Genomic DNA, 13,219 nt, shown 5'->3' with positions numbered 1-13,219 from the left:
ACCGTTTTACTTTATCCGGTTGCATCAGCTCTGTATCAGCAACAAAGCTCCTTCAAATTCTCCCTCTGATTGAGGTTTTAGCTTCTTAGCTATTAGCTATTAGCTATTAGCTCGCTCACCACAAAACTTGCGTGCGTAACATTGCCTCTGTCAGAATATGGTCTTGTGAAAGCAGCTTCTTGACCACAAACAAAAGAGACTTAACTTTTTCCAACTCATCTAGTTTACTATATTTCAACCTGCAGACTTGCTTGCTATTGGCTTCTTTCATTTCTGCCAGCACTTCCCCACAAATTAACCACACTATGTTGCTTTATACAAAAAATATTCTCCATTGCTCTCGTAAAATCTGCATCTTGATAGTTTCCATGATGCTTATCAGCGATGACACGTAGATGGAGATTTGACAGGTCAGAACCAACTAACCAGAGGGACGTCTAGTCTATCATTTTATGTTTTCTTTTTTTATCGGAGAAATACAAATTTATTGAGAGAGTGTTTGTATGAATGAGTTGTCTCACAGGTCATATATGGCCTGGAGGCCGGAGGGTCTCCTCTCCTGCAGTAGACTAAATATTTCCCTTTATTTGATGTCTTTTCTTCAGAGTGGAAGCCAGCTGTGGACCTGGCAGCGATAGACTGCGCTGAAGCTGTGAACAGGAAGGTCTGCAGCAGCTACGGCATCACAGGGTATCCGACCATCAAGGTAACAGTGAGCTGTCTGCTAATGCTCATCTTTATTGGCACGGTTACATTATTGTGAAGGCTCAATTTCATGCTATCCAATATTAGATTAACTTCCACATCTTATTGCTTGACCGAATGTGTTCCTACCACTGCTACTGTATGACACACAATGCATTTTCTGAACTGGTCACAAAACCAGGAAAATCCACAGTTTTGCTTTAAAAAAGGTTCTCCTTTATGATGTGGAGTGTGTATTTTACATTTAATTTATTTTCAAAACTTGACAGTTAAATAATCTTTTTCGTTATTGATATAAATATTTTTCTAGTTTCAGCCTCTGACATGTAAGGCTTTGCTACTCTTCTCTGTTTTACAACATTTAAATTGAACGTCTTTTATACAAACAGGCCATAAAACATTTTAATTCATTTTGCAGGGATGATTTCCATTGATTAGATTCCACAGGGCCCATGTATGAGATCAAGGTAGATAGAAATGTGATTTTCATATTTGAGGACGTATTTCATTTCTTTGTCATGATTGGTCATTAAGTTATAAAAAAAGTGTGGCAGAGGCTGTGTTTTTGCTTTCCGAGATGAAATAATGAGTTGTTAAATCATAATATGTTGCTCAGATTGTTAGTCTCAGTTCATGATATGCACTTTTCTGTCAGTAGGTGGCAGTAATAATCTGAAGTGAGTCAACTAGGCATTACTCTGCTTGTGTTAGTAGATTTGTGTGAGTGTATTTATCATTGTAGAAGCTCTGGATGACAATGTGACTGTAGATACTATCATGTGTTCCCAGTGAGTAGAGTTGACCTTTGCATGATCTGCAGCTACTCTGCAGAAAAGCCCCAGTTTCAAACATCTGTGTTTCTATCTTATCTGATTTGTCAGCAGCCAGTGTGTGCTCAGGCCTCTACTCTAATTTCTGCTTCCGCTCTCTGCCGTCGAGCGAGAGCGACAGAAACAAAGATCTCATTCTGTTTGAACCCACAGTGGAGCTTTAACATCTGCAAATCATTTCAACCAGGAAGGATTGAGAGGTCAAGGCGGGCAGAGAGGAGCGCTGCCCCGCCACCACCAAACGTTACACATCACTTTGCTCCTCTCGTGGTCGTGTGAGGCCCGTCTGAGTTGATCCCTCTCTCTCTCTCTCTCACTCTCACTCTCACTCTCACTCTCACTCTCTCTCTGATCTAAACTCTCTCTCTTCTTGCATTTCACAGTTCTTCCATGCCTACACCAAGGCTCACTCCAATGGCCTGCCTTTCAAAGGTACACACAAGCAGACTCTACCTTAAATTGTCTTCCAATGGCGTACGTGCAGTTTCAGCAGCAGGCGTCCCGTCAGATTAGGAACATGCACACAGACATGTAGGAAATCATTAAAACTGACTTGGTTCAGCTCAGGCATGTGACTGTGTACCATTCATTTCACACTTACCTAATGTTCTGAGATTAGATTGTATACATACTGATGCAGTCATGCATGTATTTCAGTGAACATAGGAACAAACAGTGAACTGTGTTGCCCTTTGACCTCCAGGGTTCATTGGCGATGTTCAAGGTCTCCGTCACAAGATCATCGACAAACTAGAAACCCACGTGCCCTGGCCCCCCGCCTGCCCCCCGCTGGAGCCCACCAGGTAAAGATACACAAACATTATCAGTTAGGTTCTATAAAGTGACTGGATGTTGAAGGTTTACATTTTGTCCAGTCAGTTTTGTATACATATTTAGCTCTGTTGTCAAATCAATGACATTAACCTGTAACTGGTGCAGTGTCTGTGCTAAACCTGCTTGTTTGGAATGAGCTGTTTCTTTGTCCTGTGTTAATGCTCCGCAACTACTTCACAATTAATCCTCGTCATTAGTGAGTCCTCCTCAAACAGTTTTACAATATACTGTCACTTTTCATTGTCTGTGTGCTGGACGTTGTGAACAGAGCTTTTTATAAACAGTCTATGGTGAAGGGTGAAGCCAGAAAACTTTTTGTTCATCCTACCTGGTTTATCTGCAATGAAGAATTTATCGTCAATGTTTTTTATAAAGTGAAACAGAATCTTCTTTGTTATTGTTCACGTGTGTGGTTTATATATAAGTCTGGATGGTTTACTTGCAGTACATGTTGGCTATTTCAAGGTTTGTTAAGCAATCGACACATTCTTCGGACACAAGTTTGCAACTTTTCAAAATAGAAGCTCTGGAACTCAGCTCAATATTTAAATGATTGCAGCAACAAGACGAGCATTGTGCTTCTATTTTGAAGAAAAATTGCTAAAGAATGTTGTTGCCATGACAGAGGTCAGTACCCGTGAATGTCCAATTTGGTGAAAAAAAAAAAATCCAATTTTCAAAATGATCTTGTGGCGTTTTTACAGACAGTGTGCCTGCTGTTGTTTATCTAATGACGTAGAAGAAGATACGTTTAACTGAGTCCACACACTGACTCTCAGAACACTGCCTGCCCCCCCCCACTGACTGCTACTGAGCGCTGATCGTCTGTTTATTCAATTTGTATTACTTTCTCTGGGAATTTACAATACACATACTAAGGGGGAAGCTGATAAGATAAACGATTCGTGAGATACATGTTCCACATACAGACCTTTGTGGAATCCTAGGTAGATATATTTATGTTACCAAAGTATATTTAGTACTATGTTTCCAAAGTGTTATAGTCTAATAGTAGAATGAGTGAACTTACTATCAGTTTACCAGTTAATTGATTTAGTCAATGTGCTGAACTGCACTGTTTTTTATTTACCATCTGAATAACCAGTGAAACATAAGATTTAAGCAATGATTGGTCTGTTTATTCAATGAATTCAAGTCTCTTAGTTTGAAGCTGTGAGGTTCCTGAGGGACCAACATGTTTCCACTAGCAAGAATCTTGTTGGCTCATAACTCTGCTAGGCTCACATACATAACCACACATGCATTGTACATGCAGTTTATCATCATGATGGTGTAGCAGGAAAAGGAAGTAGTGAGTCAAGTTTATTTCTCCTTTTAGATTTAAAGGGGAAGTACTATTGCTCCTTTCAGATTCAACTTTCTCCTGTTCGTCTTCTTCTTCTTATGATGAAAATAATGGAAATGAGGCTCCTAAAAGAAAAACCAAAACCAAATCCAAAAGTACAGTTACATGAAAGCAGATCTCTCACTGGAAAACATCTTAGCTAGAATGTTAGTCTGGGGATTGAGGAAAGAGCCACATTGACTCATATATCAGTAAGAGGAAGTTACATATATACTAAGGAATATATACTAAGGAAGTTGTTCAATTTAATTTCAGTATGTGCTTTTTTAAGATAAAGTACGTCCATACAATTCTGTAGTTACTTCATTCTTCCTTTGGATCTCTATTAGATCAATATTTAATCCCTTTAAGCTTTACTGGTGATGAACTGAACTCCAGTTACAGTACAAATGATGTGTCTTACATGGTTTGTCTGCTCCTCTCTCTGCAGCGAAGCAGAGCTCGACAGCTTCTTTGAGACAAACAATGTTCAACACCTGGCCCTGATCTTTGAAGAGGCCAATTCCTACATCGGCCGAGAGGTAACAGCTTGTGTTTTCATCAGCCCGAGCTGTGTGTGGTGTCTCTAGGATATCAAATCCTTTTGGGGCAGGAGGAGAAATGTGCTTTGAAAACAGCTGAATATAGTAAACCAGTCAACTTTAGATCCACAAGTAACTGAACCAGTTACCTGGTAAAGTTATCCACAGGGAAAGAAAGACTTAACTATACAAATACTAATATACTATTATACACAACATATAATGTCAGTATGTTTAAATGTTTGTGTTTGTGTGTGTGTGTGTGTGTGTGTGTGTGTGTGTGTGTGTGTGTGTGTGTGTGTGTGTGTGTGTGTGTGTGTGTGTGTGTGTGTGTGTGTGTGTGTGTGTGTGTGTGTGTGTGTGTGTGTCTTCAGCTTACCCTGGACCTGTTGCAGTTTGACAACATTGCCGTGCGGAGGGTCCTGAGCACAGAAGAAGGACTGGTGACCAAACTGGGAGTGACTGAGTTCCCATCGTGTTTCCTCTATTATCCTGGAGGCAACTTCACCAGACTCAAAGTGTGAGTATCTGCAGCGTGTGTGTTTTAAACCTTGACTGAAAAATACATGCTTTATATTTTCATGCCGACAACAGTAACCTCTAAAAAATGTATGAGAAGATGTGTCAAAGGGTGAAAAACATGATAATTTATCATATGGAGATTTATGATCATAGTAAGAAAAACATTACACATTTATTATACATGTCTACATATTTTTTAAATATTTATCTTTACATACAGTTAGTGTCTGGTAGGATATATTTATATTTAAATATAAGGATATATTTTTATTTGTGTTTTGATTTGCATGTATTTTTTATTCATTTTGACAAAACACAAGAACTAGATTGTCGTCCATTTCTCTTCACTACAGAATATGAAGTCAAGGACAGTCATCATGGATACGTCTTGCTTGTTCCAGCTTTTATGTGCATAGATAATATTTCCTGTAGATGTAAATGTAACCATAACAACAATGACTTGGAGTGACTGCAGTCAAATCCGCATGTGAGGATTGTGTGAGTGTGAGTGTGAGTGTGCACACACCCTGCTTGACTGGCATCTGTTGACCCTCCCATGAGTTGTTTTGCAGCTGTTGTGGTGAGAGAGGTCGTATCTTTAGCAGAGATTTTAACTTTAGGGCATTCTGTGAAAAGGAAGTTTAGAGACAAAGCACCAACATTTTGGGCGATGTGAAGCTCCAAAATTGAGTTTGCGAGTGCCAGGACAGAATTTGAACTTGCACAGTGTTTCCGTTGCTCTTTGACATTGAACTACTAATGAGGGAAACATGAGAATGAAGTCAGCACTGGTGGAGACTCACTGAAGGTTTTTTATGGTCCACTTGCTCTAAAGAAGACAAACCTACTATGTAAACTCACAAATTGGAGGAGGACAGATTAGAATCGAGTCGAGCTGTAACAGTAACCAAAGATAAACAGTAAGATAACCCACAGGATGTGCGTCATCTTCCCTTTACATTTTCAGCTATTGCCCATTGGTATCTGTGGTGTACATGACAGTTCACTGGTACAAATGGGGTAGAAAAACAATGTTGTTGCTGTTAACACACAACTGTTCAGTGTTCCAAGTGCAACCTGCTACCTTCGCAAATTCTACAAAAAACTTTAACAACTGTATGTACGACTTTATTATTAACCGAAAGGCACATGTTGCAAGTCTAGCAAACAAAATGTATCCATGTAGAATAGAGACTAGTACAAGTTGGTCACAATATAAGACAATATAATATATCAAAGTTTCTGCTATAGCCAGCACAAGCATCAACAGCTGTATTGACTAAGAGGTTAGTATGCACCCGCTAGGCAGCGCTTCTTCTGCGTCCTCTCCATAGACTGAATATAAAGATGGACGACGCGTCTACACTTCCTCCCACTATTAAGAAATGAAGCCAAAATATGCCGGCGCCATCTTGGGCATCGGGAGCAAGAGTCTTCACCTTTCAGGAGCTGTCATGATTTATATACAGGATATCTTGGACTCAGAGGAGACTGGACGCTTCAGGGACTCACTATCGCAAACTGGTATTATGAGACAGGACGGGACATGGCTAGCTGGTTAGCATGCTCATTTGAGTAGAAGAGGAGTAATAGAAATAGAAGCAAAACAAGATTTAACACTCGTGCTCCTCTCCACCGCTGTAGACCGCTGTTGGCGTATAAAGGTTTGATGCTAAACTCCCAAAATTTCTGCTAAATTGAAACCGATGCTAATGTTGCATATAGGACCTTTAATTAATCTGAGGAACTAACATCTTTAAAAGCAAATGGGCGGAGGTGTGAGGCCGGGGAACAGCTGTTTTGTTTATTTTGTATTTGTATTTTGTTCCGTACCAGTTAGTCTTGAATGTAAATTCAGTTTAGCTCGATGTGAAACGTACAAACACACAAAGTTTACTCCCTTTCACTCTCTATTGTTCCACGTGCAACAACTTTGCTTTCTCCTCAAAAGCGCCTTGGTGTGTGCTCATTATCTGAACCCTATTCATGAGAATACTTTTAAACATCTGGCCTCTTAATGGGATCAGAGCATCAAAATCACTCCCATTATTCACCATCATAAAGCGGCGCTGATCATTCCTCACCCTGCAAATTCATCTGCTGTTTCTGCCTCTTTGTTTGGCCGTTTCAATAACTTGGCATGCAAAGAGGACTCTTTTTAGTTGACAAATGCAAAAAGGAAATGATTTATTGCCGATTTATTTATTCACCCTCCATCTCTCCCCTTCCAACCCCCCTCATCTCCATCACTGTACAGAGGGGAGGTTTTTTAATTTCTTGCATGAAAACAATGCCATTGCTTTTCTGGCTTCACCTGCCAAACAAGCCCCAGCCGCACACGGCGACAGATGGCCTCCCATCATCACTGAATGTCTGATTGGTCCTGGGAGAGCGTGTGCAGCGCGTGTCTGCGTATGAGCGTGTGTCTGTGTGTGTGTGTGTGTCTGAGAGAGGGAGAGAGAGAGAGAGAGCGTGCAGGGGCGTCTCACATCCGTCATGCATGTAATGTGTACTGGTCCCAGGTGAATGCATTCCCTCCCAGCCCACCCTGACGCCTGCCTGCCCGACAGCCCTGGGGGACTGCTGGATGAATGGTTCTCCCCTCACATCTGTACACTCCCACCAGACACGCAGGTGTAATTGAGTCCCGGGCTGGTGTGAGTGAGCGCGGGCCCGGAGTATCCATCCTCCTTATTACCATCCTGTTGCAGTTTTACGATGCTCTCTCTCCCTTACTCTCTCTCGCGGCGTGCGTGACAAGGGGAGAAAGCAAATGAGAGGAGGATGTGAGGGGTGGAGAGAGAATGCAAGTGAGAGGTAGAGAGCGGGGAGAGAGAGAGAAAGCATTATTGGCCTTGGTTCCAGTTGCAGGGTTATCACATGGCTAAATGACCAGCTCTCTCTCTCTCTCTCTCTCTCTCTCTCTCTCTCTCTCTCTCTCTCTCTCTCTCTCGCTCGCTACCTTGGCACCATCTGCTCGGTATTCAAAATGCAATCCCATAAGTGTGTTAAATATATGGCCACAAAAAATACAGGTCATAAAATATTTTTTCATGGCAGGCGACGGCTGAAACAAAAGACTGAAAATAAGAAAATAGTGCGTTTTGTTTAGGTTCCTTGCAGGAGACACGTTCTGAACACAAAGCTGTTCAAACTTAGTTACCTGCACACTATATTGTCACAAGTGTTTGGACATCTGAACATTACACTCTCAGGTAATTCTATAGACAATATAGCCCAGCTCTTGGGCCGTCAACCTTTGGTCGCTGATGTCAGGCACTGTCCTAAAGGTGTTCGATGGGATTAAGGTCGGGGCAAGTTTTCCCACCTCAGAGTTGACAAACCATTTCTCAGTGGAAACAGGAAAGGTTTCCCCAAACGGTCATCAGATAATAAAACGCACGTTTTGAAATATTATTTTATTCTGTAACATTCAGACTTTCCTCAGTTGATACCAAGGGGCCTGGCCTTAACAAAAAGCACAAAAAAACCTACTACTTTAGGTCTGATAGTAAATGTTGAGTGACCTAAGGGTCAGTCTCACCTGTGCTTCTCTCTCACAGCATCGTAGAGGCTCGTACTTTCTACTCTTACGCCCTCCAGAGGCTGCCGGGGGTGGTGCGATCAGGAAAGCCTCCACCGGTCGCCAGAGATGTGCTCATCAACAGCACAGAGGATCCCTGGAGACCATTCAACAGGTATGAACAAGATACATACCTGATCTTTCTCAGCTTTTCTTATTGTGTATATATATATTTATCTGTGTGTGATTGTGTGTCCAGGTCCAGGGTGTACATGTTGGACCTGGAGTCGACGCTGCACTACTCCCTACGTGTGGAGGTGGCAGCTCACACCATCATTAGAGGAGAAGCCCTGATTTCTCTCAAGAAGTATGTTGCTGTCTTGGCTAAGGTAAAGTTCCCAGTGAGAGCACTGCATGCACACAAACAGTACACAGACACAGAATGCACATGTCATCGTTTTAGTTATAGGTTAATCAGAGACTCTAAATTGAGCGTAGGTGTTAATAGAGTAAGAATGGTGGTTGGTCTGTATGTTGTATGACCTGCGAGACACTGGTGACCTGTCAAGAATGTGCCTCACCTCTCGCCCAGTGTCAGCTGGGATTGGATCCAGACCTCGGCCTGGCTCCTAAAAAAGGATAAGCGGTATAGATAATGACATGGGTGGATTGTTTAAGTTATAAATATAAAAACAGAATAACATTTTAAAGTAGAATGGCCCTGATGCCACCATGCCATCCATCCACCGCCCACATGCTTCGCACAGATGCATTCGTATCATGCACTAGAAAACCTGGCTGCGATGCCCTGACCACTACTCCTCCTCCTCCTCCTCCTTCCTCTGCTCAGGCCGTATCCTCGCTTCTGGCGTCACACAAGCATTTCTGTAAATACTTGTGAATGTGCCAATCCAGAAACACCCACTCTCCCCCCTGGCTCTTCCCTCCCCCATTCCTCCTTTCTTTTTTTCCATCCTCTTTTCAATATCACTCTCTCTTACTTGTTTACTAATTTCTACTTCCCCCTCTTGGATTCCATTTTTGTTAGATTTTTTTGTATTTCATCTGAATTTAAATATCAAGCATGAACAATCCATTATATTCTTATTTGTAGGAATTCTGGGGCATCATAATCATGAGCAGTGTGTTTACATTCCTCCCCCGGTTTTAATCTTTAATGCTTGTTATTAGAAACATTATCTGTCTCACCAAAGGGATTTGTTAACTAGAATTCAGTAGAGCGCATACCTCTGCCAAGGCCCAGCAGGCCCATTAAATTTAAATTTAAATTTCACACACTCATAGATATCACTTACCTAAATATCCCTGATTTATTTCATCAAGATCCAATAATTATTCACTGAAAATACTTTGAAAATGTTAAATAATCTTCCAATGTTAAGGAAAGTAAAACAATACCTGGATCCACCTCCTGATCTGGATGTGCACCAAAATGTAATGGATTGTTGCCTGGTCCATACTGTATCCTTCCAGCAGTTTTGTGTAAATACGCTCAGTTGTTTTTTGTGTAATCTTGCTTACAAACATAAAAACCAACCAACAAACAAATGGACATGGGTTAAAACATAACCTCCTTGGTGGAGACAACAGCGGTGATCAGGAAAGACAAAAGCTTTTGGATGTATGTAAGTGCAAATAAATTTGAAATGAGAAAAATAAAAGTTTTAAAATTGTGTAGCCTTGAAGTGTTAATGTGTTAATTTTGGAAGCTTCCAGGACATCGTGGAGGACATTCACGTCCAACAGAAAAATGTAGTTACAGCAGGTCACCACTGGGTGGAGAGTGAGACAGAGGAATACTTGTTCACTGTAGATTTGAGTTGATGTTTATTCAGCATCAGGTTCCCTCTTTCAAACATGTTGTTTTATTCATTAAGCATCCATTAGATTATTCTGCAAATTTACCCCGGCTGATTGTTTTGGTGTTTTTCACCACGCGCTCACATTTAGACATATTACTGAAAAGCACAAGTGATTGACTGGAGCCGCATCACAAAGACTCTCCTGGGTATAGTTGACCCTCTTGATGTTGGCCCGCCGTGGGAACCTCCCGGGGGGATTGGAGCGTGGCTGCCACCCACCCACCGCCCACACGCTTCGCACAGATGCATTCGTATCATGCACTAGAAAACCTGGCTGCGATGCCCTGACCACTACTCCTCCTCCTCCTCCTTCCTCTGCTCAGGCCGTATCCTCGCTTCTGGCTTCACGCAAGCATTTCTGTAAATACTTGTGAACGTGCCAATCCAAAAAACACCCACTCTCCCCCCTGGATCTTCCCTCCTCCATTTCTCCTGTCTTTTTCCATCCTCTTTTCAATATCACCCTCTCTTACTTGTTTACTAATTTCTACTTCGCCCTCTTGGATTCTATTTTTGTTCGATTTTAAATAATTGAATAATCTTTTTCTTTCTTTTCCTCACTCTCTTCAACCTTTTTTCGTTGCTGATCACACTCTCCCTCGTTCCCTCTCCGCCCCCCCCTTCCTCGCTGAAGTGTGCCACCCAAGCAAACATGTTGTGATGATGAGGCCTGACCTGCTAGCCCTGTCCCTATTGGCTGCGCACCAGGCTGTCTCACTGGCCTAGTCTGCCACCAATCTCTCTGATTATATCTCACTCTCTAGGGAGGTGTTGTAGCAAGCTGGTGTGTATCCATGTATGTGGGTGTATGCCGGGTGTGTGTGTATGTGTGTGTGTGTGTGGCGCAGCACTGTGGCCTCCCATTAGCTTCAGTTTGTTTAGTCAATAGCGGCAGGTCCCAGTGGTATTTTTAGCCTGTCCCCCCCACCAGAATGGGGCAGCCACTCAGCGGGGCTTTGTGCAGCTGAGGAGAGAGGCCATCATTGTGTTTCAGCGGTTTGGGACTTGTGACGGTTCTTATTGACGTTTGACCGAGCACACGTGCTACAGAGAGGCCGAGTCCTTCCAGTCGGCCGCTTGTTAGGAGCAGTCAACGTAAGATGAGCGAGAAGTTTGTGGAACAGGGACAGAAATGAAATAAAGAGATTCTGGATGAGTGTGGCTGATAAATTTACAGTTTGGTGTAATTTTGTTTTTTCTCACAATTTCACATGATGCAGTTTCTGGATTTTAGAAAATTAAATGTATTTCTCGTTTAGAATCCTTCTTCTCTTCGGCTCTTATTTTCCTCTGTATTCAAATGAGTGTTCAGAAATGACCTCACTGTTTTTGATTACTACAATATGTAAAATGTGACACCTGAACACCCCCCATGTGTCATGTGATAAGATGAGAGTGAAAGTGACTCACGAGGTTCGAACCACAGTGTGGTGTCACCGCCTCACACCCGTGACGCATTCACTGAACCTCATTGTGCTTTTTAATATAGAACAATTAGTAGAAAGTGCATTTGCATGCGATGATGCATGTGTGCAGGGCTGCAGCTTACCATTATTTCAGTTAGCGGATAAATTGCCAATTATTTTCTTGATTAATCCTGTTTTCAATGAAAGACAGGAAATGTAGAAGATTAAATAGTTGACATTTTTGTGTGAAAGTGACTTGAATATCAAAATATTTACCAGTCAAATTTCTCGCAAATGCCTAATTGATTAATCGCTTAAAACAGTTTTGGCTCTAAATGTGTATTTAATGCATTTTTAGGAGTAGGTCTGTGTAAATGTATATTTATTTGTCTCCTTTGTTTTTTTAATCTTCTTAGCCTGGCCCCCCAAAAAATTACAATCTTGTCTGTCCAAGAATTATAATTCCATGAATCGCTTGTTTCTCTATGATCCTCAATCAATGCGTCTCATCATCGCGTCTCCATCCAAACATGTAAACATGAGGGTTGTTATTTTTTCTTTTTCTTTTTTTTCTTTGCACCCGGTCACAATATTAGTAGATTTGCTGTCTTGTCAGGCTGAAGCCGGATTTATGAATCCTCTACATGTATATGAGGATTAAAAAAGTGGATCCTTGGAAGCATGAGAGCATTACAGTGAGGTTTTTAAGGATTACACCTCTATCCTGCTTTTCTTGAAAGAAGCCTTTCAGCCCGGAGGGGACATTGGGGCAGGGGAATAAAACAAAGAATTAAGAGGAGGGAGGGGGGTGTTTTGGCCTAAAGGGACAGAGGCTTCGCCCTTTCTAATGCCAAGGCTCAGAACAGGATGTACAGAATTGTCTCTCATAACAAAGATTCTTAAAAATCAGCTGTCTTTATTTATGGGTCATATTACTAACTAAGTAATTAACTTACTTAATAACTCATTTTCAAAGTAGTCGACAGTAGAAAACAAGTAAATGTGTGCTGGTAAACATGAGTTTTTCTCGGTTTGTGACACGTGCTCGCGCCGCGCCCCCCGGTGCATCCTCGGGTGGATTGAAGTTGGATTAATACCAAGGGGCTTCACCTCTGTCTTCCTCCCCCGGCCATGGCCTGGTCTGCGCTGCAGCCAACAGATGCCTCCCTCATGGGACCCTCACCACAAGGAGCTTGCGGTTTCTCAAGTGCTGCTGATACTAATCGGATCAGGGATGACATATTGCCGGGGTGAAGGGGATTGTCATGGTCCAACTGGGATGGGGGCCAGAGGGGCTACAGGGTTAGATGAGGGGACACGTGTTTGTGTGTGTGTGTGTGTGTGTTTTTGTCAAGACAGAAATGGACAGATTCGAAGTGGAAGTGGAAAGATGGTCAAATTAAAACTCTTTGGAGAAAGGTGAAAATAAAGTGAAGTTGACAATTAATGATCAGTGGGGTTCAATATAAAAATGTTCACAAATTAAAAAAAATAAATGGCCATGTTAGCTGATACAAATATATTTTCTGTAATTTTCACACCACCATGCGTTGCGTTTCTGATTGGGTTTCACTTGGTGTTACCCCTGCATCTTAACTCTAATGATTCATTACACTTCATGGTGACCTT

General features: G+C 41.9%; 1 protein-coding gene across 1 annotated transcript in view; it reads left to right on the top strand.

Moving 5' to 3' along the window:
* The window catches only part of qsox1 (quiescin Q6 sulfhydryl oxidase 1), a 31,590-nt gene that overhangs the window by 2,981 nt on the left and 15,390 nt on the right, over positions 1–13,219 (top strand). The window contains exons 2-8 of the mRNA XM_035176965.2: positions 606–706; positions 1,919–1,967; positions 2,239–2,338; positions 4,166–4,256; positions 4,631–4,776; positions 8,342–8,476; positions 8,561–8,690. Of these exons, the coding sequence (XP_035032856.2) occupies positions 606–706; positions 1,919–1,967; positions 2,239–2,338; positions 4,166–4,256; positions 4,631–4,776; positions 8,342–8,476; positions 8,561–8,690 (752 nt within the window). The remainder of the gene's footprint in view (positions 1–605; positions 707–1,918; positions 1,968–2,238; positions 2,339–4,165; positions 4,257–4,630; positions 4,777–8,341; positions 8,477–8,560; positions 8,691–13,219) is intronic.

This window comes from Hippoglossus stenolepis, chromosome 14, assembly GCF_022539355.2.
Source record: "Hippoglossus stenolepis isolate QCI-W04-F060 chromosome 14, HSTE1.2, whole genome shotgun sequence".
Taxonomy (NCBI): domain Eukaryota; kingdom Metazoa; phylum Chordata; class Actinopteri; order Pleuronectiformes; family Pleuronectidae; genus Hippoglossus; species Hippoglossus stenolepis.
Note: the sequence above shows the minus strand (reverse complement) of the source record. Positions and strands in the feature narration are given on the sequence as shown.